This window comes from Lissotriton vulgaris, unplaced genomic scaffold (assembly GCF_964263255.1).
Source record: "Lissotriton vulgaris unplaced genomic scaffold, aLisVul1.2 SCAFFOLD_2286, whole genome shotgun sequence".
Classification (NCBI taxonomy): domain Eukaryota; kingdom Metazoa; phylum Chordata; class Amphibia; order Caudata; family Salamandridae; genus Lissotriton; species Lissotriton vulgaris.
Window position 1 is genome coordinate 1 of NW_028250841.1, and position 23,270 is coordinate 23,270.

The window sequence follows — 23,270 nt, forward strand, 5'->3', positions numbered from 1 at the left end:
ATAACAAGAGGGCGAGGCTCTGCTGAAATGGAGTGATAGTGATTGCAACCTAATAGAGAGGCAATATTAATAATGGCTCCTTTGGCATTGTCCGTTCGTTCGTTTCAACACAATCACCTGTGTAGTATTGGTCCTCAATATACGTTCAGCATCTTTACAAGACCTAACACCCTTATTCCTGCATAGAGGTCTAATCCAGCGAACCCTGGGTAGCTTATATAACGGGCAGAAGAAGAATAGATGAACATCATCTTCCTTCGCCTGCTGTGTACAGGAGATGCATAGGGGAGTACCCGCGTTTCCCCCCCACCTGGATGTATTTGCGTTTATGTGTAGGACCTCGTATCTAAACTGTAAAAATAAACTTTTGGCTATTGGTGGTCCAATCTCATCCATAAAGGGATCAAAGGAAACAGTATCTTTAAAAATTAAAAACTTTTGGGTTAATGAATCAAAAGATGTGCCCTGTACTAGTGGGTTACTGATGTAAGACCAGAATGCAGACTTTAAAGACTTTTTGCAAAAGGGTGTCAGTATCAAGGGCTCATCCCAATAATGGGATAACCCTAGTCTATTTGTCCAAAAAGAAATATGTTTGAACCAAGGAATATTTTTGTACCCATCAAACTGCATAATTTCTATCAGGCCACATCTATAGTTAACCAACTCAGGAGTGGTCCATATCTTAATCCAGTACAGTAGAGGCCTTAAAATAGCATGATGGTCTGTACGTTTGATAGCAACATCCAAAAACACAGGAACTAGGGGGATTCTAGACGGAATTTTTAGCAACCTCCGTATAAAGATGTTTTCATCCCGTTCAAAATTCTTTTTGCAGGATGGTTTCCAAATCTCAGCCCCATAGAGTCCTGCTGATTGGGCCTTTGCTTTGAATACTTCCAACGCTGGAGTGATGGCCTTAGATTTGCTACCACCATGAATTTTTAGAACGGACATTGAGTTCTGACGAAGGGCTATCCTGCTCTTTTCAAGCTGCCCTTTCCAGGATAGTTTACTGTCCAACATAATTCCTAAATAGTTAAAGCTACCCACAAGTTCTAGTTTTTGGTTGTTTAGGGCCAGATTTTTCCTAAAGGTTTTCTGGGGATTTATAGACATGTACTTAGTTTTTGAAGAATTGATTTCCAATCCTTTATCCACGCAGTAACTATAAAAACAATTCACCAAATTTTAGAGTCCCTTTGGCGTCTGTGAAATGAGGATGGTGTCATCAGCAAAAAGTAGTGCCGGAATCAATTCACCCCTTAGTTTTGGAGAGTCATTTACACAGTTCCCCAAGTATGTGGGAATATCGTTCACATAAAGTGTGAAGAGCGTGGGCGGCATCACGCAACCTTGGCGTACGCCCTGTCTCACTGGTATGGCCTGTGTTAACTCCCCACCCTTCCCCCATCTTACTTTGGCATAGTTCCCTGTGTGGAGTCTGATTAATTCTATAAGTATTTCACCAGGTACCCCTATATTTGCTAATGTTTCCCATAAAAGTGTACGAGGGACAAGACCGAACGCAGCCCTCAGATCCATAAAGGCAAGATACAAACTTCCCTTTTTAATATTGATATATTTCCAAACAATACAAGTAAACCTAAAAACCTGGTCTACTGTGCTGACTTTTGCTCTGAACCCTGCCTGGTATTTGGATAGTATCTAGGAGTCATCCATCCAATCAAAATTGGCATTGTCAACAACATTATTGTCCACCATGTTGTGGCAAAGCAGACCGTGACCCTGTGGTATCTGCTTTATATCTCTGGGGTGGCACCTTTCTCACTCTCCGGTGGACAAATAATTCCACTGTTGTGAGGCATTAACTTTGTTTGCACTTAAGCCCTACTACGTTGGTGTCCACCGACCCCATGTAGGGTACGCATTCCCTGACATTCGGTTACCCAGTGACTAACTACAGCTGCTTTTGCTTCTTCTTTTCCAAAGGTAAATATCCAGAGTACTAGGGGGCGTGGCTACGGTGCGTAGCGGAATGGCTGCCTCGTAAGGGAGCTCCGCGCTCCGGAACCGAAAACTGGGCAAATACCATACTTAATCCCGCTGGGACCTGTAACAAGACCCCCCAGAGGAAAGCCGGAGTCACGAGGAAGACTTATAGACGGTGCTGAGGGCAGAGGTACTGCGCTATCACCCCTAATTCTGCTCGGGAGTGGTCCGCAGAGCACTCCAGAAAATGGCGGCGGCATCGGCGATCTGAACGCCATCTGCCTGCGTCAACACCCCGAGCGACTAAGACCTGTGGATGAGATCGCACAGCCCAGAACGACCTAACGGGCGGATCCGGGAATGAGCGGGCAGTCAACAGGGGTGAGGTGGTGGGCCGTGAATAGGAGGCCAGACGCCACCGGAAGGCTTAGGCCGATTGTGTACGTCACATCAACATGCCGGTGTGATCAGTCCGAAGCTGCCTGATGAAGAGCTGATGAACGGCCGCTGACTCCAGAGGTCCGTGGGGAGCAAGCTGCTGGATCGGCGAACTCGGAGCGCTGATGAGAGCGGCGGACCTGGTGCGAGAGGAGCTAAAAGGTGAGCGTGGCGCCGGGGGCGGCTGGGCCTACCTGGCCGGGCGGCGTGGGGCTGGTGAGGTGTGTTGCTCACTAGGTGCGGTGGGTCCTGCGTTGCGGGGGCCCGGCGAGCTGCGGCCTGCGCGTTGCCCCTCATTTGTTGGCGGGGCGCTGAGCCGTCCCCGGGGCCGGAGGGGCTTCTTCTGTCGACCTATTTGGCAAGCTCTAGAGCCAGACTCGGCTGAGAGCGACCAGGAGGAGGCGGAGGGGCTTTGTGGCACTCGGGGTCAGCGCGGGGGCCCGTGCTGAGCTTCAGTGGCCTGCCCAGAACGCGCCTGGACCGACCCTCACACAACACCGCGCTTCGGTGCGCCTACAGATCCTTGCGAAATGTGACTGCCCTGCTGAGTTAACGACGACACCGCAGTTGGCCGAGCTGTTGTCTGCAGGTCCTGGTGGAGAGCGAGGCTGGAGCCAGGCCCTGACCGCCATGTTGGGATCGTCTGTTACCGGGCCTTCAAAGATGATTAAAAGTGAGTGGAACTGACTATACGCAAGAGTGACTGTTCTCTGTTAGACCAGCGCGCCATCAGGGGACGGTGAGCAACCAGAGGGTTAACAGAAGTGTCTGGGACTACTGGGCCCTGATCAGATCGGTGTCATTCTTCGCTACTGCTCACACTCAGCCGCTTTACCGTTGGGGCTAGACTAACGGCCCTAACAGCGTTCCATCATGGGGAAGTCTGAGCCCAGGCAGGTGAAAATAAAATTTGAAAATAAAAGACAGATGCGCACTGCTGACGGAGCCCAGGAGCAGGGAGACCAGCGTGGTGCTCAGTCACCAGGATGACGCAGAAGACGACATCAGAACGATCCTATTGGAGCTGCGAGCAGGAATGAAATCAATAGACAGCAAAATAGACGCCCTGGCGACTGGACTGGATGTCGTAAAAAAGAAAGTGGATAAGCATCAACACCGCTTAGACGTTCTCGAGAACCGGGTGTCTGATGAGCATGACACCCAGGCAGAGGCGTGCACACAGATACTCCAAATGGAAAAAATTCTTGAGGTGATAAGTGCGAAAAATGAGGATTTGGAGGCGCGCTCTAGGCGCAATAACGTCAGAATTATTGGTCTTTCGGAGACTACTCCAATCTCTAAAATGGAGTCCTTCATCGATGGAATGTTGCGCAAGCGCTTTGGTCCCGTTCTGTCCAGTTTGATCATTTTGGAGAGAGCGCATAGATCCTTAGGGCCTAGGCCTAAGCCCGGTGTGGCACCTCGCCCAATAATTGCGCGATTGCTTAACTATGCTGTTCGGGACGCTATCCTGAGAGAAGCAAGGGCGAAGGAGCCGGTGGTATACCAGGGAGATACTCTATCATTCTTCCAGGAATACACACTGGCCTTGCAGTCTGCGCGCCGGGAGTTCGTGCCAGTGAAAAAACTGCTGAGAGAGGCGGCGGTGCAGTATGCCATGCTATACCCGGCGAAGCAAAAGGTCACCCATGAGGAACAGTCCCATTTCTTCAAGGATGCAAAGTCCGCAATGAAATTCACGAAACATATCTGCAAGTCGAAGCCGCAACGACAACAGGCTGAGGATGAACAGGCAGTATTAGGACTTGATGATGCTGACTAGAGACAGTACACTATATAAGATTGTTTGCAGCCCATGACAGGGTGACCGCGTGGGTCCTGCCTGGGTCACTATGTTCTGTCACTGTTGAGGGGGTCTGGAGGGGGGGGCGCGTGGATCCTTGTCCTATTGCACTGCTTCCCTGCACGCTGTCGAGGGGGAATCACGATATGCAGATCGGAATGGCCTTAAGCTAGGGTCCTGACGGGAGTGTTAGAGAAATAGTTCTGGCGGCCGCACTCAGGTGCGTGTACACTCTGCCGTGCCGATTCCCCGAGTGGGTATCACCCAAATGCTTGTAGTATTGAGGGAGGTGGGGGGGCTCTGGGCTCGACCTAATTGGGAGGTTGGAGTGGGAGGTGGGGGTTGGCTGGGAATGGGAAGTTCACTTACGTTTTTTTTTTTTTAGTATCAAGTCAAGTGACATGTGCAGCTGAGACATGCTGTTCTAGTACTACTTGTGTCGTTCCACTGCTGCTTACGCTGCGCCCCTCAGGGCTCTATGCCGCAAAAAGTAATTCTCGAGACTATTACTGAATGATGGCAGATAAATGTACTATGCTAACCTGGAATGTGCGCTGCCTCAATTCTCTGAAGAAGGTGAGGCAGGTAGTTGCGTATCTCAATAGGCACGAGATACAGCTCGCCTTGCTGCAAGAAACTCATCTGGCGCCGCTCGCTGCATGTGGTGCGATGGGAAGGTGGGCGGGATTCCGCCTGACTGCCTCGTACTCGTCGTATGCAAGAGAAGTGATGATACTGGTTAAGAAAGGGGTGGACTTTCATGCATTACACACATATGCGGATGATGAAGGGAGGTGTGCAATGGTGTGTGGAAAGCTACGGGGCGCGCTGATTACTATTATTGGCATATATGGATCAATAGCGGATGACCCAGCATGTGTAGACCGTATGTGTGGAAGGTTGCGAGAATGGCCTGCTGCTCCAATAGTCTGGGGAGGGGATTTGAATACATATCTGGATGCGCAGTTAGATAAGACGAACCCAATGACGCACCGCACCCCGCGAGTCACTGAGAAAGTGAGAAGGGCTATGAAAGAATTTGGCTTGTACGATGTCTGGAGAATACGTAACCCACAAAAAAGGAAGGGCACGCATGCGACACCTACACATGGAAGCTGGTCTAGACTTGATTATTGGCTGGTTGATGGTGAACTGATGGAATGGGAACTAGCTCACACCCTATCAGATCATAATCCGGTGAGATTGACCTTGCGAAATCCAAAAGGAGTGCATCGCCTGTTCTCATGGAGACTGCGACCTGAGGCACTCCTTGACCCTGTATATGAGAAGACCATACATGACGCTATAGTACAATACTTCGCGTTGAATAAGGGAACTGTAGATCAGGCAGCAACACTCTGGGAGGCCTTCAAGGTCACCATAAGGGGGGTATGCATTGGGACAGCAGCGGGTATACTCCGAGATATACGACAACAACTACAGAGAATAGAAACGGATCTGCCTGGTCTGGAAATTGAGTATGCGAGTCGGCCAGAGAAGTCCAAACTAGTTTGTATACAGGAACTGATCCAGGATTATGACTCCTTTGCTGAGACGGAGGTTAAGTATTTATCTCGTAGACATACAGCTAGACGGTATGGTGAGGCGGGTAGGCCGGGTCGTACGCTGGTGTTTAAGATCCGTGAGCGACATGCACTGCAGCGCAGGACAGGATAGTGGATGACTCGGGAAATGAGCACTATGCTCCCGAAGCTATCACGGAGCAGTTCCGAGCGTTCTATGCGGATTTATACAGCACGAGAGGTCCACAACCGACGGATGATTTCGATAAGTATCTGGAGGGCATCGCCTGCGCTTGGCTGTCTGACGTGCAGCGTAAATATCTTTGTCTCCCCATAAATGAGCAAGACATAAAAATGGCCATAGCGGCACTGCCTAATGGGAAGGCGCAGGGCCAGATGGGCTTTCAGTGGAATTTTATAAAAAATATGCGGACTTATTAGCGCCACACCTGCTGGAAGTGTATGCGGAGGCACACGATGAGGGGATGCTCCCCCTTCATTGAGGGAGGCACTAATTGTCACTTTGCTCAAAAAGACAAACCGTCAGATCGCTGCGAGTCGTATCGTCTATTATCATTAATAAATATAGACGGCAAGATCTTGGCAAAGATCCTCGCCACCAAGCTACAGCCACTGCTTCAAGGGCTGATATTGCCTGATCAATCGGGATTCATTCCGGAACGATCCACCTAGCAAAATCTTTGCACGCTCTTCTCCATGTCTCATGTATTAGAACCCACTCTAGAAGCCGCGGCAGTGCTGTTAGACGCTGCTAAGCCGTTCGATTCAGTCGAATGGCAGTATAGGTATCGGGTGCTCCGCCATATGGGGTTTCCTCCAATGTTTATACAGTGGATAGAGGTGCTATACGCGGCGTCGTCCGCGAGGGTTAGAGTGGGCGGGCTCACGACTGCACCACTGAGGATCGAGCGGGGAACTAGGCAGGGATGCCCTCTCCCACCATTGCTGTTCTCGATGGTCCTAGAACCGCTGGCCTGCGTCATACGGCAGCGTCACAGGGAGACCGCACTGAATTTTAATCACCAGCCAGTCGCTATATCACTGTATGCGGACGATATGGTCCTCTTTGTACGTGAGCCGTCCAGATATCTGGTGCAATGGCTGCGGGAATACGTGAGGTTCGGCCTTGTCTCCGGGTTACAGATAAACTGGGAGAAGTCATACATAATACCGCTGACTGAGGGGACTGTGAGGCCATGCCTGGAATATCCGCTGGTGTGGTCCGCGGAACCGGTCAAATATCTGGGTACACCGGGATCCGACGGTTGTGATACGGGAAAACTATGGTAGAGCGTGCTCGAAGCTGGAGGCTATGGTAGAGACCTGGATTTTGCTACCGCTGTCGCTCGGGGACCGAATTGCTTTAGTTAAAATGGTCGTGCTACCTAGGTTTCTTTATTTATTTGTCAACATGCCAATAGTGCTCAATATGTCATTCTTCAAGACTCTCTGCGGACACCTGCTAAGGCTAGTCTGGGGTGGCAGAGCTGCGCGAGTTCAGTGGTCAACCCTCACTAAGAACTACGAGAAGGGGGGTTTCCGGGCACCGGACTTCTACGCATACTACCTCAGTGCGCAGGCTCAATATCTTTCTTATTGGTATGGTTTGCACGCATTCACACCACACGTGGCAGTGGAAGAGGGGGACGCAGCTCCAATTCCACTGCATAGCCTGGTAACTCATCACACACGTGGTACTATGAAATCAGAGATTAACGCGGTTGATCAAACGGTCACGGCTTGGCAGAGAATTGGGAAGTTAGCACAGAAATTGCCATTGTACGCACCAGAAATGCTTCTCGAGCACCACGCACAGCTGTCGGTCACGCATGAGGCCCCGTCTATGAGAGTGCTGAAAGAGGCGGGCATCTCGCACATGTGCGATGTCAATCCTAACAGCGTCTTCGTAGCGCAAGAGGATCTACAGCACATCACAAATCAGTCGCTTCTTTTTCGCTTTGCGATGCATAGACTGAGGCATGCGGCCCGGGTGCTCTACACCACCTTTCCGGCCGAGCCCCCGGAACTACTGTCTCTGCAATCGGTTATCACAGTCCCCAACAATAGAGGGTTAATATCTAAATTGTATAAACTTATCAAGGATGAAACAGTAGACACTGAGGACAAGAGCTGGGATAAATGGAATGAATGCTTGCCTGTGGCCATCTCTGAGGATAATTGGAAGCATATATGTGGATTAAAAGGTAAACTGTGTATGAATGGTAATCTCAAGATCATTCATTTTAAGTACATGCATCAGGCATACTACACTCCAGCGCGACTGTTCCGGTATGGGTTGCGAGAGTCGGCAAAATGTGATGGGTGCGGACAGGACAATGCAGACTTTCTACACTTAGCTTGGAGTTGTGGAAAGGTGGCGGACTTCTGGGCTGCGTGGTGGACTGTGTGCGTGACGTAGCTGCTGTTGACCTCCCTTGCACCCCGCTAGTATGTCTTTTGTGCTGTGTGCTGCATGTGAAAGGGACGAGGGGCACTTTTGTACGATTGGCGCTATTGATGGCTGCACGCAGGGTGGCGATCACATGGGGGAAGGGACGCAGGCCTGCAATCAAGGCATGGTTGTCTGACCTGGTGTACTGTCGTGATAACCGTAATGTTTATGCGGAGGAACTGCCCACCAGGTCAAGGCCAAGGGACATATGGGAACCATTGAGGCTGTATCTGCTAAATAAAGCTGAGTGAGATGTGTGCTGGTGTGGAGACTCCGGCGGGGGGCGAGGCGTAGGTTGCGTATGGCAGAGGGGTACACTACGACAAGGAATTTCATTTTGGGTTCATATTGTATCTCTTCTTCAGTTCTTCAATTATGGACTATGGAGCTTACTGCCTAGATATGTCAGTGACGACATTATGACATTTGTTGCTGGCGCAAGACTTAAAGGAAGATAACTGAGGATGTTTTGATAATGCTTCACGTATATGTAGCAACAAATATGTGGAAGAAGATGTATGTATTTTCTCTTATGTTTGTCATTTTGAAAAACAATAAAAAAATAAAAGCTTAAAAAAAAAAAAAAAAAATATCCAGAGTACTAATATTACTCCACGCCTCTGATAGCTGTAGCAGCTGCGGCTCCAGAGTAAGGGCCTGATTTAAATCTTGGCGGATTCCGGATGTACCTGTCCACCCATACCACATTTATTTCCAGATTATCATAGCGAACACTCCTGTGGTTTAATTTGTGTTTTATTTGTTTTTATATTCTAATTTCTAACTTTTATATCTGTAATTGAGTACTTGTATGCAGAAAACGATTTGCTTTCTTGGTTCACAGTAAAAAGAGTTGTCACCATGGTTGGTTTATGTTGTGCCGCAATGTACATTTGATATAATGAAGTGACAAAAAATAAAATTCTCACTTCATGTTGAGGAGTGTTCTATTAGTATGGATGTTCAGTTCATGAAATTGAGTTAATAATGAAAGCAAGGTTTCCATAGCCAGCATGTACAATAATGTTGATGTGTATCAATGGGAGAGGCCTCACTTGGTTTGTTATAGAAAGCTAATCGCTGGCATCTTGTTTATCCAATACAATAGGTGGTGTAACTGAGAGCAGAGAAAACGGAAGTCTATATGCTACACTATGCAGTAACAGAAAGACCCTATTCAAAGGTTCATCTGGAATCGGCAAACTGAAAGCCCCACTAAGTTCCAATAAGAGAATGAAATTAAGGACTAAAAATCACCAAAAGAACATAAAGCAGAGTGCTAATTGTGGAAATACTAACAGTAAATCAGCGCTTTCCACTTTACAACAGGTGACCCCCAAAATAAAACCATATGATAAATATGACTGTACGTCAGATGCGTGGGGTGAATTACTGTCACCGCAAAACTCCAAGTTGTATTCATGCACCAAGTGCAATAAAAGCTTCAAGCAAAAAAGGATTTTGAACCGACATCTACGAGCACATCTGTTAAGGAAACCATATCCATGCACGGAATGTGAACAGAGCTTCATTGATAATGATGGACTTCGTAAGCATCAGAGAACACATACATTAGTAAAACCATACAAATGTACAGTGTGCGCGAAAAGGTTCAGTCGCAAAGAAACTTTAATAGACCACAAAAGAATACACACTGGAGAAAAACCTCATCAATGTACAGAATGTGACAAAGCATTTAGGACTAAAGGAGTTCTCCTTGTTCATCAGAGAGCACATACTGGAGAGAGACCATATCGGTGTACTGAATGTGGAAAAAGCTTCAGTCGAAAGGACAGCCTTCACAAACATGAGAAAGTACATACAAAGGAGAAACCATATTGGTGTAATGAGTGCAAGCAGAATTTCAGCCGGAGGGAAGCTTTGAAAAAACATCAGAGAGAACATACTGAATATAAAAATAGCTTTAGTTCCACAAGAATGTTAAAAGTGAAACCTTTTCAGTGTACTAAATGTATGAAATTTTTGAGTACAAAATCATCGCTTTTCACTCACCAAAGAGCACACTTGGGAGAGAAGCCGTATCAGTGTTCTGAGTGTGGGAAAATATTCCTTCAAAAGGCAAGTCTTTTAATACACCTTCGCATACATACAGGAGAAAACCCATATAAGTGCTCTAAATGTGAGCTATGCTTTCGCTATAGCTATTGTTTAAAACAACATCTGAGAACACATTGCAATGAACAAACTAACGGAAGGCAGGAATGTGGTGTGTCTGCAGGCCCTGGCGCCAAAGGAAAAGATGTAGTTCAAGATGCTGTGCCTACTATCCAACAAAAACCACCATCTCCAAATAACTTGATGATAAACTTAAAAAAAAAAAGAAACATAGTTTTGAAAACATTTCAATTGGTAACAAAGTAAACTAAGTCTGCGTGCCTTTAATTCAATAATTCTTCTTATACAATATTCTTAGTAATGGTATTTATTGTAGATTACTTCAAAGGAGTGCTAGTGTATTAGTTATCTTTTAAGACACTGCAATTAATATGAGAAAGATTAAATACACTGCAGTCAAGCGCTACCAGAAACATTCCGAAAGCAGGACAGCTAAATGCAAGTGTGGAAGCAATGTGCATTCTTATTCAGAATATTTTCTTTTAACTTTTGATTATTTTAGTATCCTCATGATTAACTAATGGTTTCTATTTTTAAAATGTCCTCTCTGGGACTTTAAAGCCTTAATATAGCTCAACCCGAGCATGATAAATATGTTTATGAAATAATTGTTTTGCTTATCACTTATTGTCTTGTCTGTCTTGGTAAACAAACTACAGAAGCACCATTTTGAAAAACACGTAAACCTTTCAGAATATTTTGAGTTCATAAAACATGCCCCACATGCAGACTATGAATTACATTATAATTTAAATAGGTTTAGGAAACTGGTTAGGTAAATGCAACATGTACCACACACTCTGATTTAATACAGGTTATTCCTAGAGGGTAGCCCGGGAACACAATGACATTGGATAATAACGAAGGATGAACAGAGATAGAGAGGCTAAGGACCTGCTTAACAATTTGACTGGAAGTGATACGACTGCATCTGCCACACACGGTAGAAACCGACATAGACAGAAAGGACTCAGAGAGAAATGTATGGTGGGATGGTGCCACCTTGAGACAATACATTAAACTAAATAGAATTCTTAGGAGTCTAAGATCTCAGATAATACCTACCTATGATGGCCTAGATGAAGATCTGTTGATCGTGTGAGAGAAAGAGCGGATTGATAACTCAGAGACTGGTCAGACGCTGCTCCCCGCTCTGCCCACCACCCAACCAGCTTCTGCCTCCTCACCTCGCTCTGTTGCCTGCCATAGCCTGCCTCGAAACGGCAAGTTGCCAGTAGCGCTAGATTGCCTGAGAGGCTGCCGAGCATTGTATAATCGTAGCGCTTGTATGTGCCAGTAGCGCTAGATAGCTTGTACTTGCCAGTAGCGCTAGATTGCCTCAGAGGCTGCTGAGCATTGTATAATCGTAGAGCTTGTATTTGCCTATCTACGCTGTAACTTACATTGTTAAAATTGCTTTGCTGCCTGTCTATCTAATTGCTGCCTGATTTTACCGGTGCCACTTTAATCAGAGTTACGTTATTGACCTCTGTGCCCCAATCTGGTTTCGATTCTGGCCGAGGCCATTTTGTGCTTGTTGTTGTTGCTTTCTGTGCCTTCCCTACCCAGATCTCCGCCCAGCTCACGCCTCCCAGCTGACCATCCCTCGGCCCTCCCCCTCCACTATCCACTTATGACAGATGCCTTTGCGCGCAGCGTTCACGCGCAGCGGTCGCGCCGAAGGTGCGCCAAAGGTAAGCCCGTCTACGCCCGTCCGCGCATGGACCGCGCCCAGCGCCAGACCCCCTGGTCCCCGCCATACCCACCCCACTCACTTTACGTATGACGTCGCAACTCTCCTCGCCCTTAACCCCGGACACACACCACATTGCTACGAAGCTGCCCCGGGACATACCCACGGTCCCTTCGCCTGCCGCTCCTGCAAATTTTCCAGCGTTAAGCCCCATACCACATCCACCAACCCCAAAAACAGCTCCAACTCTAACCACCTGAAGTGCATCCTGCTGAACACCCGCTCGGTCCACAGACACGCCACTGAACTCTGGGATCTACTCGACACTACATCACCGGACGTCGCCTTCCTTACTGAAACATGGATGAACACTTCATCAACACCCGACATCGCCATTGCCATCCCGAACAATTACAAGATCATCCAAAAAGACCGCACCGTCCAAACAGGAGGAGGCATCGCCATCGTCCATAAGAACACCATCAAAATCACGACCAGCTCCGACGATAACCTCACACCCGCCGAACACCTCCACTTCCAGATCCACGCCGACCCTAGGACCACACTCAGAGGCACCCTCATCTACAGACCTCCAGGAACCCGTAAACAATTCAGTGAAGACATCACGGACTTCATCAGTCCACATGCCCTCGCCTCCGAGAACTACATTCTACTAGGTGACCTCAACTTCCACCTGGAAAAGAAAAACGACAGCAACTCCACCACCCTTCTTGACAACCTGGCCAATCTCGGCCTCAAACAACTTGTTGACACCCCCACCCATGTAGCCGGACACACGCTCGACCCAATCTTCACCTCCAGCAAACACATCTCCTTCGACCACACCACAGCTCTCCATTGGACAGACCACTGTTGTGTTCACTTCAGTTACAAAACCACCTCGACCCACAACCCCCCACAACCTATCCCCCGGAGAAAATGGAACAAAATCACCATGACCAACTCCTCACATCGCTCAACCAGAACCCACCCGCCCTCTCATCGGACCCAAACCAAGCTGCCATCAAATTCAAACAATGGATCACTCACAGCGCTGACGAATTAGCTCCCTTGAAAAACCACCACACCAAACAAGACAACAAAAAGGCCCCCTGATTCAAGGATGACCTTAAGAAATCCAAGAAGCTATGCCGTACTCGAGAAAACATGGAGAAAAAACCCAACCACCGACAACATCACCACCTTCAAGTCAGCCACCCGCAAACACCACCAGCTGATTCGATCCACCAAGAAATCAGCATTCAAGAATCGACTCGACAACAACGCCCATAACAGCAAGTAACTATTCAACATCGTCAAAGAATTCACCAACCCCACCGCAGCCTCAAACGACATCACTCCCTCCCAAGACCTCTGCAACTCGTTATCCTCCTTCTTCTACAACAAAATTGCCGACATACATAACAGCTTCGAAAACAGTTCCAACGAACAATCCTCTCCACCCACTTCAGAACCTAAACCGCCCTCTAACAACCTCATCGCCTGGAACCCAATCACCTCTGAAGACACCATCCGCCTAATGAATTCCATCCACTCTGGCTCGCCAACCGACCCATGTCCCCACCACATCTACAACAAAGCAGACTCCATCATCGCACCCCATCTCTGTGATGTCATCAACTGCTCCTTCAACTCTGCTACCTTCCCAGAAAGTTGGAAACATGCCGAACTCAGCACCCTCCTGAAGAAACCCACAGCAGACCCCTCTGAACTTAAAAACTACCGCCCCATATCCCTCCTCCCATTCCCGGCCAAAGTCATTGAGAAAGCCGTCAATAGCCAACTCGCCGCCTTTCTCGAATCCAACAACTCCCTCGATCCCTCACAGTCTGGCTTCCGAGCCAAACACAGCACCGAAACCGCCCTCATCACAGCAACAGACGACATCCGAACACTACTGGACAACGGAGAAACAGTGGCCCTCATTCTACTCGACCTCTCCGCCGCTTTCGACACTGTCTGTCACAGCACCCTCATACAACGCCTCAGCAACATCGGCATAAAAGGAAAAGCCTTGGACTGGATCATCTCGTTCCTAACTGGGAGAACCCAGAAAGTCCAACTTCCCCCATTCAAATCAGAGGCCACCGAAGTCATCTGCGGTGTGCCACAAGGTTCATCACTCAGTCCCACCCTCTTCAACGTTTACATGAGTCCGCTCGCTTCCATCGCGCCCCAACACAACCTCAACATTATCTCCTACGCTGATGACACCCAGCTGATCCTTTCCCTCACCAAAGACCCCAACACCGCCAAAACCAATCTTCACGAAGGCATGAAAGAAGTAGCCATATGGATGGAAAACAGCCGCCTAAAACTTAACTCAGACAAAACGGAAGTGCTCATCCTAGGATCATCCCCCTCTGCCTGGGACGACTCATGGTGGCCTTCGGATCTGGGCTCTGCACCCACACCCACAGACCACGCACGTAACCTAGGCTTCATCCTAGACTCCTCCCTCTCGATGACCAGACAAGTCAACGCCGTCTCATCCTCCTGCTTCAACGTACTTCGTATGCTCAAAAAAAAAATCTTCCATTGGATCCCCACCGAGACAAGAAAGACTGTCACCCACGCACTGGTTACGAGTCGACTAGACTACGGAAACACCCTCTACGCCGGAATTACAGCCAAATTACAGAAAAAACTCCAACGCATCCAAAACGCATTGGCGAGACTCATTTTGGACATCCTTCGCCAAGATCACATTACCGGCCACCCTGAAAGACCTCCACTGGCTTCCCGTCAACAAGAGAATAACATTCCGTCTCGTCACCCACGCACACAAGGCCCTCTACAAACTAGGACCCGAATGCCTCAACACTCGACTATCCTTCTACACACCCAGCCGCCAACTAAGATCCTCCAATTAAGGCCACGCCGCAGTTCCGCGTATCCAAAGATCCACCATGGGAGGTAGATCCTTCTCCTACTTGGCGGCCAAGACCTGGAACTCACTCCCCACTCACCTCCGCCTTACACAGAACCACATCTCCTTCAGAAAAGAACTTAAAACCTGGCTATTCGATAAATAATGAACCCCCTCCCCAAGCGCCTTGAGACCCTCTGGGTGAGTAGTGCGCTATACAAATTCTTGAACTTGAACTTGAAACTTGTGGGTATCCAGATTGAGATTGTAATAGGAAGGTTACAAGATTACAAAAAGAAGTAGATTAATTGGAATTGGAAATAAAAAACTGATGGAGGCGACAGCCAAGAATTATGTTATTCTTTTTTTTTTGAAGACTTTATTAGCAGTTGTCAAATGTACAGTACAATCTTTGTATGCCCGGAGGCCATTTGTCATACATATAATAAATCGACTTCATTGTTACACAGCTAACCTTCCGGTCTGGCATCAATTTATTAACAATGTAGTTAAGACATTTCGGTGATAGGTAAAAAAAATTAATCGTCTTACTTTTTATTTTTTATCTGAACACAACTGTAGACTCATTAGGATTAAGGAACAATCTATAAAGATATCAATGTATATTCAACATCTCACACCAGTGGGTTTCCCCGGACATCTATTCTGTCCCTTCTATTTCCAGGTTCTATAACCGACCAAGCACATTTGTACCTAAACCCCCTCCCGTCCCCCCTCGGTGTTCTAGGTGGTTCATTCGTCTATCGTGTCCTCATCTCCAGAACTATCAACATCCTCTTCGGGAAGAGGTTCGCACAGGTCCCCCCGATAACTGTTCCAGTGCTACCCATATCCTGTTCAATTTGCGAGGGTTGGCTCTTATTTTGTATACCGCTCGCTCGGTTACAATCAGTCTATCCATATTCCTGCACCATTGTTCTAAAGTTGTTATTTCTGCTGCTCCCCATTTCTGCGCTATATCACGCTTGGCTACCATTACTCCCACTATTACCCATTGTTGTCCCTGACGTGTCAAATCATTCTTCCCCCATACATTCAGCAAACACACTCGCGGGTCCGGTGTGAGCGATACTTCTAGAGTTTGGGAAATGGTCCGCATAATTCGTCGCCAATATTCATTGATAATCGGGCAGTCCCAAAGTGTGTGTAGCAATGTCCCTTCCCCTCCACAACCCCGCAGACAATTTGGGTGATCAGTCCTATGTAGTCTGTATAAGGTAGTTCTGGTGTAATATACCCTGTGTAGTATCTTAAATTGCACCAACCGGAAGCGGACCGAAAGGCCTGCCTCCCTCGGGGATGCCAGTGCGGCGTTCCAATCTGTCTCATCCATTTCACCTAACTCTTCCTCTCACTTCTCTCTCAGCCTAGCCATTGGGTCGGGTAAGTTATTCAGTATTTTTCGGTATGTGAGGGACGTGGCGCCAGTTTGCATAAAATCAGTGAGCAAACGGTCCTCCAACGGGGAGGATTCGGGGACCTTCGATCCCGGTTTAATGGCCGTCATCAATGCATGGCGTATCTGTATGTATCGGTATGTCTCATTGGGACCTAAGTCATACTGCTGTTGTAGTTGCGAGAAAGGGACCATACCATTATTTGTCCACAAGTCCCCTACCGTGGCAATCCCTATATTGTCCCACTGAGTGAATCCCTTACTATGTCTCAGACATCCTAGCTGTTTAGTGTCCCACAAAGGTGTACGTTTTGTTATAACACCCCCTCCCCCCCCCCATTTGAGTCTCGTCTGTGCTCTATGCCAGAGTGTCACCGTGTGTTTAGTCGGGCCCACTAACTTTGTTATAAGACTCTTATTATACAGCAGCGCCAATAGGTTGTGTGTGCCTAACTGCGCTCTGTCTGCTAGATAGGCTGGGTCATCTTGTGGTGCGTGGATCCATTGATTTATCACTTTGAGTTGCGACGCCCAATAGTACAATTGTATATTCGGCAGTGCTATTCCACCGTCGTACCAACCTCGATTGAGTTTTATATGCGCCACCCGAGCCGGGCGCTCTCCCCATAGCAGACCTGTTACTATCGCCGTCACTTTTTGAAAATATGAGTGTGGCACTAGAATTGGTGTATTCTCTAGGATATATAGGAGACGTGGTAATGCCATCATTTTAAACAGCGCCGCTCTTCCCAGCAGCGTCAGCGGGAGAGCTTTCCAGTGTCTCACGTCTGTTTTCAGACGAGTGAGTGGCGGGAGTAAGTTCTGTTCATAATATATCGCAGCGTCTCGGGCGACGTGGACTCCCAGGTATTTAAACGAGGTGTCTGCAATCGTCAATGGGCAGTCGCTGGGAAGGTCCGGTAGGGGACCCTTCAGCTCATAAATGATCGATTTTGTTCAGTTGATAGTATAGCCAGAATTGGTGCCATGTGTATTACATATTGCTAACAGCACCGGGATGCCAGTTTCTGGGTCGGACAGGTAGATTAACATGTCATCTGCATAGAGGGAGACCCTGTCTTCCCAATTATCCCCCCAATGTACTCCTCTTAGTAACGCGGTGGCTCTATTGACAGTGGCTAGTGGTTCTAGGACCAAGGCAAACAATAGGGGGGAGAGCGGGCAGCCCTGTCTCGTCCCCCTAGCCAGCGGTATCTCTCCGGAGATGTGGCCATTGGCCGCCACATGCGCGACAGGGTTCGTATATAGAAGTCTTATCCATGAAATAGATGTAGGGCCGAAACCCATGTGTGCTAATACTGCGAAGAGGTATTGACATTCCACCATGTCAAAAGCCATTCTGGCGTCTAACGACAGTATGGCTGCTGGTCCCGTCAATAAGGGGGCTCGTGCCAATGCTCCATGCACACGCCGAAGGTTCAACGCCGTGCTTCTATGGGGCATAAAGCCCGACTGATCCGGATGAATCAGGTGTGAGAGGTGGGGCATCAGCCTAGTGGCTAGTGTTTTCGCCAAAATTTTTGCTTCAGCGTTGAGAAGCGAGATCGGGCGGTATGATGTACATTCAGCGGGTGATTTACCTGGCTTCGGGATCGCCACAATAGTTGCAGTCCGTTGATCCAAGGGCAGGGTTTCCTGCACTAGACTATCCTCTAGCATGGCCAACAAGGGTCCACTCTGTGTGTCTGCCATTATTTGAAACCATGCGACCGGCTTACTCGTGTGGAGTGCATTGATTGCTATCTGTATCTTCTCTATCAATAGGTCTGCCTCTAATTCGTCTACTGTTTCCTGCGGCAGAGTCGGAGCTCGCACATTCTGGAGCGCCAACTTTGCTGCCTCTACTGTGACTTCCACCTCCGGAGTGTATACTCCTTGGAAGTGGTCCGCTAGGATTTCTATTATTTCCGATGGGCGCGAGTGTAGCACTCCCTCCGGGTCCTTCAATTGCAATATGTTCCTGCAACCTTCCTTCTTTTTATCTAGCCAAGCCAGGAGTTTACTGGCTTTGTCTCCTATATCGTACACTCTGTTTGCTGTCGCAGCTATGTTCTCGACTGTCTGTCGTCTTAAATGGTCGTCGTGTAGTTCCTGGCAGAGATGAAGTGTGTGAAGTGTGTCCTCCGTTGGGTTTGCCATGTGTGCCGCGTTTGCTGCTTCGAGTTTTAACTCTAAGTCCAGCAATTCCCTTTGTTGCATGCGCTTGTGCCCCGCTATTGTTGTAATTGCCTGCCCTCTCAGGACTGTTTTATAGGCCTCCCATAGGGTCGTGGGGGATGGTACCGAAGCAGTATTTTCTGCAAAATAATAACGGGTCGACTTTTTCAACTCCTTCCGGACGTGCTGTATCTTAATGTATCCTGGGTAGATTGGATAGACTCTCTTGCGGGCTCTTTCAGAGCTCGAAAGGCTTAGTGTTAGGGGGGAGTGATCTGAAATACCCCTGGGCCTGATCTTCATGTCGTTTATGTTAAGGTGGCCGTCGCCCAGTGTAAGAAAATAGTCAATGCGGGATAGGCTGTTATGAGTTGCAGAGTAATAAGTGTATTGTTGGCCCTCAGGGTTAAGATGCCTCCAGATGTCCAGCAGTCCTTGTTCCTCCATGAATTCACTGAAGCGGGACGGACCAGGGGTTTGTGTCCGGACTGGAAATCTATCCTGCGTGTGTGTGCCACTGCGTTAAAGTCTCCCCCCACCACAAGGTCGCCCTCCGGGAGTTCTAACAGGTATTTTCCCCAGGTCAGGAAGGGTAGTCGCATGCAGGCTGGAGGAATATATACTGATACAATGTTAAGTGGTTTTCCTTCCCACTGTCCACTAGCTGCTGCGAAGCGGCCGTGTTCGTCAGTTCTGGTGGATTGTAAAATAAATCGGGATGCTTTTCTCATTAAAATGCCCGTCCCACGGGATCCTGAAGTGAAGTCTGAATGTACTATCAAACGGTAGCCTTGTCTGTCTAATCCCTTACTGGCCGTGCCCTCTAGGTGTGTTTTCTGAAGAAGGATCAGATCATGATTTATTCTTTTGATACCCTGCAGAACCAACCCCCTCTTTATCTTGTCGCCCAGTCCCCTCACATTCCAGGACATCAGCTGCAGTGGAGTCACCGGCCCGAGCGAACACTCTCATCTAGGGTAGCAGTTTGTACGTCTTGTGCCATTTCTTACCTATAAGGACTGACATGTTTTTCCTAATGTACTGATGCCGTTGTATCCGGCGTTTACCCATCTGTGTGTTCATTTTGTCTCGATGTGCGTTATCCTTAAGAGTCAAACAAAGCAAACAATGAAAAACACCCTCACCCGGAACTCCCCCCCTCCCTCCCCCCCTGCTACACGGACATAGAACCGCCTACCCCTCAACTTAGCAGAGTGCTTAACCCATTCCCCACACCAAATACTTGCTCGTGGGGGTGAAGATTCTCCAGAGCCGGTGGCCCCTCTTACTCTCCTCGGATGCCCTCGGCCCAGTGTCCTGTAACAGACCTTCAGGCAAGTCACAAAGTTAAGTTCAAGTAATTTGTGGTCACCAGGAGGCTAATGTTCCTTGTTGGCATTGTCAACCACAGTATCTCCGTCCAGCGAGAGTTCCTCTTCCGTTCTCTGAGATGTCTGTGAGTCTGAAGGAGCTCCTGTGTTTTTGTTCTTATGCGTCCTGTTTGAGCGACGGGGCTGGTTAGACGGTCTCCATCCCTCCAGCCAGTCTCTTGCTATTTCAGGAGTGTCAAAGAACCAAGTCTTGTTTTCTGATATCACCCTCAGTGTGGCCGGAAAAATCATTGAGTACGGGATCTCTCTCTTGCTCTCAGTTCTTTCTTTACCTCCAAGAACGTCCTCCGGCGGCACGCCACCTCCGCTGTGTAATCTGGAAAGAAGGCCAGTGTGGAGTTGTGGACCTTGATCGGAGGGGACACTCTTGCCACCTGTAAAATAGCATCTCTGTCCCGAAAGTTGAACAGACGGGCTAGAATGGGTCGTGGTGTCGCACCCGGTCCGGTTTGGGTCTGCCCCCCGGTACTCGATGTGCTCTTTCTACAGAGAAGAAGACGGATAGCCCCTTAGGTTGGAGCTCTTGTTTAATCAAGTCCTTCACATATAGGTCTGTTGCTCTAGTGCCCTCAGATTCCGGTACACCAAGAATTCTGATGTTGTTCCTTCTTGAGCGTCCTTCCTGATCATCCAGCTTCTCACGTAATGTCTTGTTCTCCACGACATCCGTTCCATCGCCGTTTGGAGCTCAGACACATCTTCCACGAGCGACTTTGTGACCACCTCCATTGAGTTCACCTTTTCGGACATTTTGTGAAAGCCTGCCCTAATCAGAGTGATTTCTGTAGATATTGAGCCCACTGTGGCCTGTACTTGTGTCAGTGCGCGCATGATGTCTTCCAGCGTCGTCTTCTGTGTGTTCGCCCCGTCCGCCATTTTGCTGGTTAGGGTCTTGCCGTCCGATGGGGAGGAGGAAGCCCCTCCACTGGCATATCTATCGATACAAGTCTGTGTAGTGCCTCCTCTCGAGTTCTTGCCAGCCATCCTTGCCGATTTTGCACCACAGGTTTCTCGCAGGCTGTGTTTCTTAGTCTTTCAGAGTCCAGTGGACCTCTCCTGTGTCCGGTCTGTGCTGTTCCCTACGTATGATCAGATTGAGTACTAGGCCGATACCATCCGTATTTCGCGGGTCCCGGCAGGTTGTCAATCTACGCAGTTCCCAAAAAGCTGGGAGTAGTTATTCCTAGGCCATAGTTTCAATCTTTTGACGTCTGATGACCGTCGTATGGTAACGGCAGTTAACGCTGCTCCTTGTTGGTCTGGTCGTGATGTGCTAAGATGGCGGACCGATCCTTTGTTTCACTGTGCTTTCGGTTTCACCTGCCCGCAGTCCGGCTGTCGTCCGCCATGGCGGTGGATATTTTCCTTCCTTATATTCGCCAAAGTCCATTTAGGCCATTTCGACCACTCCGTTCATTTGTCGGACGGGTGTCGGCCTGCTTGGACCGTGATGGTCGAGCGTTTCCGGTGGTGTTCACCCGAGTTGCCTTCACTTCCGCTCGGACTATCAAATGGGATAGGTCCCGGCTCGTCGCTGCTGTGTAGGCCTCGGAACCGCCTTGGCATAAGTCTTGCCTCCGGTGTCGGACAATGTTCAAAATTGCTGCCCTGGGTTCTGCTCGGTCCTAGGCTTCGGGTCCCTCCGTTAGAGCATCTTTTCTGCACGGATAGATAGTCGGATATTAGGAGAGGCCGCCCGATCTACGGAGCTCTTCCTTTATGCTGCCGCCATGCTCGGCTGCTAGCCACGCCCCCCAATTATGTTATTCTTAATGATATTATGTTAAGACATCAATCAAACATGAAAGCAAAGAAGTTAAAAAGAAAAGAGTATGATTATATGAACAGAAGAATCTTCACTTTTGCCAAAAGTGTGACCACCTGATACTGAAAGATGACACTCTGTTAGCTCTAGCTACACTTCACTATCTGATTCACTACCGCCTTGACCAGTGGTAGGGAGTCAGATAGAGGGGATGGTTCATTGATTGCCCAGACCAGTAAAAACCGTTTTTTTACAGGAGGTACAGCGAAAAAAGAAGGGCAGCAGAGATCAGAACAGACGCCTGCACACGGAGAAAGAAGGAGGGGAAAGAGAAGGGGCGCAGGCAGAAGAAAGACTAGGAACCAGGTCTTGGAATCGAAGGAAATAGGCGATGTCCCTAACGTGAACCTTACTGAAGTGTTATGTTAAATGGCACTTATAAAGCGCGCGGCTATTCCCAGGAGTGTCTCGGTGCTAAAGCAGAAGACCACATAACAGCTAACAGAAAGAGATCCCCTACATGCGAATAGCTGGCCGAAGACTTACAGTTGTAAGAGCCAGGTCTTTAATTTCCGCCTAAACGTGAGAAGGTCTTGCACCTGTCTGAGACCGAGAGGCAGAGTGTTCCATAGACGAGCGGCAGCCACTTGAAAGGATCTGCCCCTTATCTGAGACAGCCAGACCTTAGGCATGGAGGTGAGAAGCTGAGTGGAGGACCTCAACGTGCGTTGGGGAATGTAATGTTGAAATCTTTAATTGAGGTAGGGGGCCCGATCTTATGAAAGGCTTTAAAGACCAGAACCAGTGCTTTAAAATGGATACGTTTCTGAACTGGAAGCCAGTGTAGGAAAACCAGCTAAGGGGTCGTGTGTGTCTTGGGGCCTGCTAGTAAAATGTCTCTGGCCGCTGCGTTCTGAATCATCTGAAGACGGCCAACCAGATACACGGGGAGGCCTAGGGAAAGAGAATTGACGTAATCCAGCCTTGAGACCACGAAGGCCTGTACGACCATCTTTCGGTGCGAAGCAGGGGGAGAAAGTTTTGCAACATTCTTAAAACCGCAAAGCAGTTTCCCACCACTGATTGTATCCTGGCCTTCATTTAGAGGGTAGCATCCAGTTTAACCCCTACATTTTTTACCGTAGTCACTGGTGCTAAAGGATGCGACATATCTTGTGGCCACCAATTAAGCCATGCATCACAAGGGCAGCAGCCAAAGAAAATATTCTCGGACTTGTCCGAGTTACATTTCAGCCAGGAGAAAACCTCTGATAAACAGTTTTTAATAGCATTGCCATTGAACTAGGCCCCCTTCTCACATGTGAACAACAGTTGGGTATCATCCGCATATGATATTATTTTCGCACTATGTTTCTCGGCTATCAGTGCGAGAGGGGCCATAAACAGATTAAGCAGAGTAGGGCTCAAAATGGAGCCTTGAGGCAGTATATCGGCGGTGAAAGGGGGAGACCAAATAGTTTGCTTATGGTTATTCAAGAAGGAGGTGAACCATCTCAATATGGTTCCTCCGACAATGCTCTCCTCAAGTCTGCGCAGAAGTCTGTTATGAGGTACGGTGTTGAAGGCCGCAGAGAGGTCCAACAATATC

General features: G+C 48.4%; 1 protein-coding gene across 1 annotated transcript; it reads left to right on the top strand.

Moving 5' to 3' along the window:
- Window positions 1–9,304: 9,304 nt before the first annotated feature.
- On the top strand, window positions 9,305–10,932 carry LOC147663100 (uncharacterized). The gene has a single exon (XM_086950680.1). The coding sequence runs from the start codon at window positions 9,425–9,427 to the stop codon at window positions 10,571–10,573; it is 1,149 nt and encodes a 382-aa protein (XP_086806806.1). The 5' UTR covers window positions 9,305–9,424; the 3' UTR covers window positions 10,574–10,932.
- The last annotated feature ends 12,338 nt before the right edge of the window (window positions 10,933–23,270 follow it).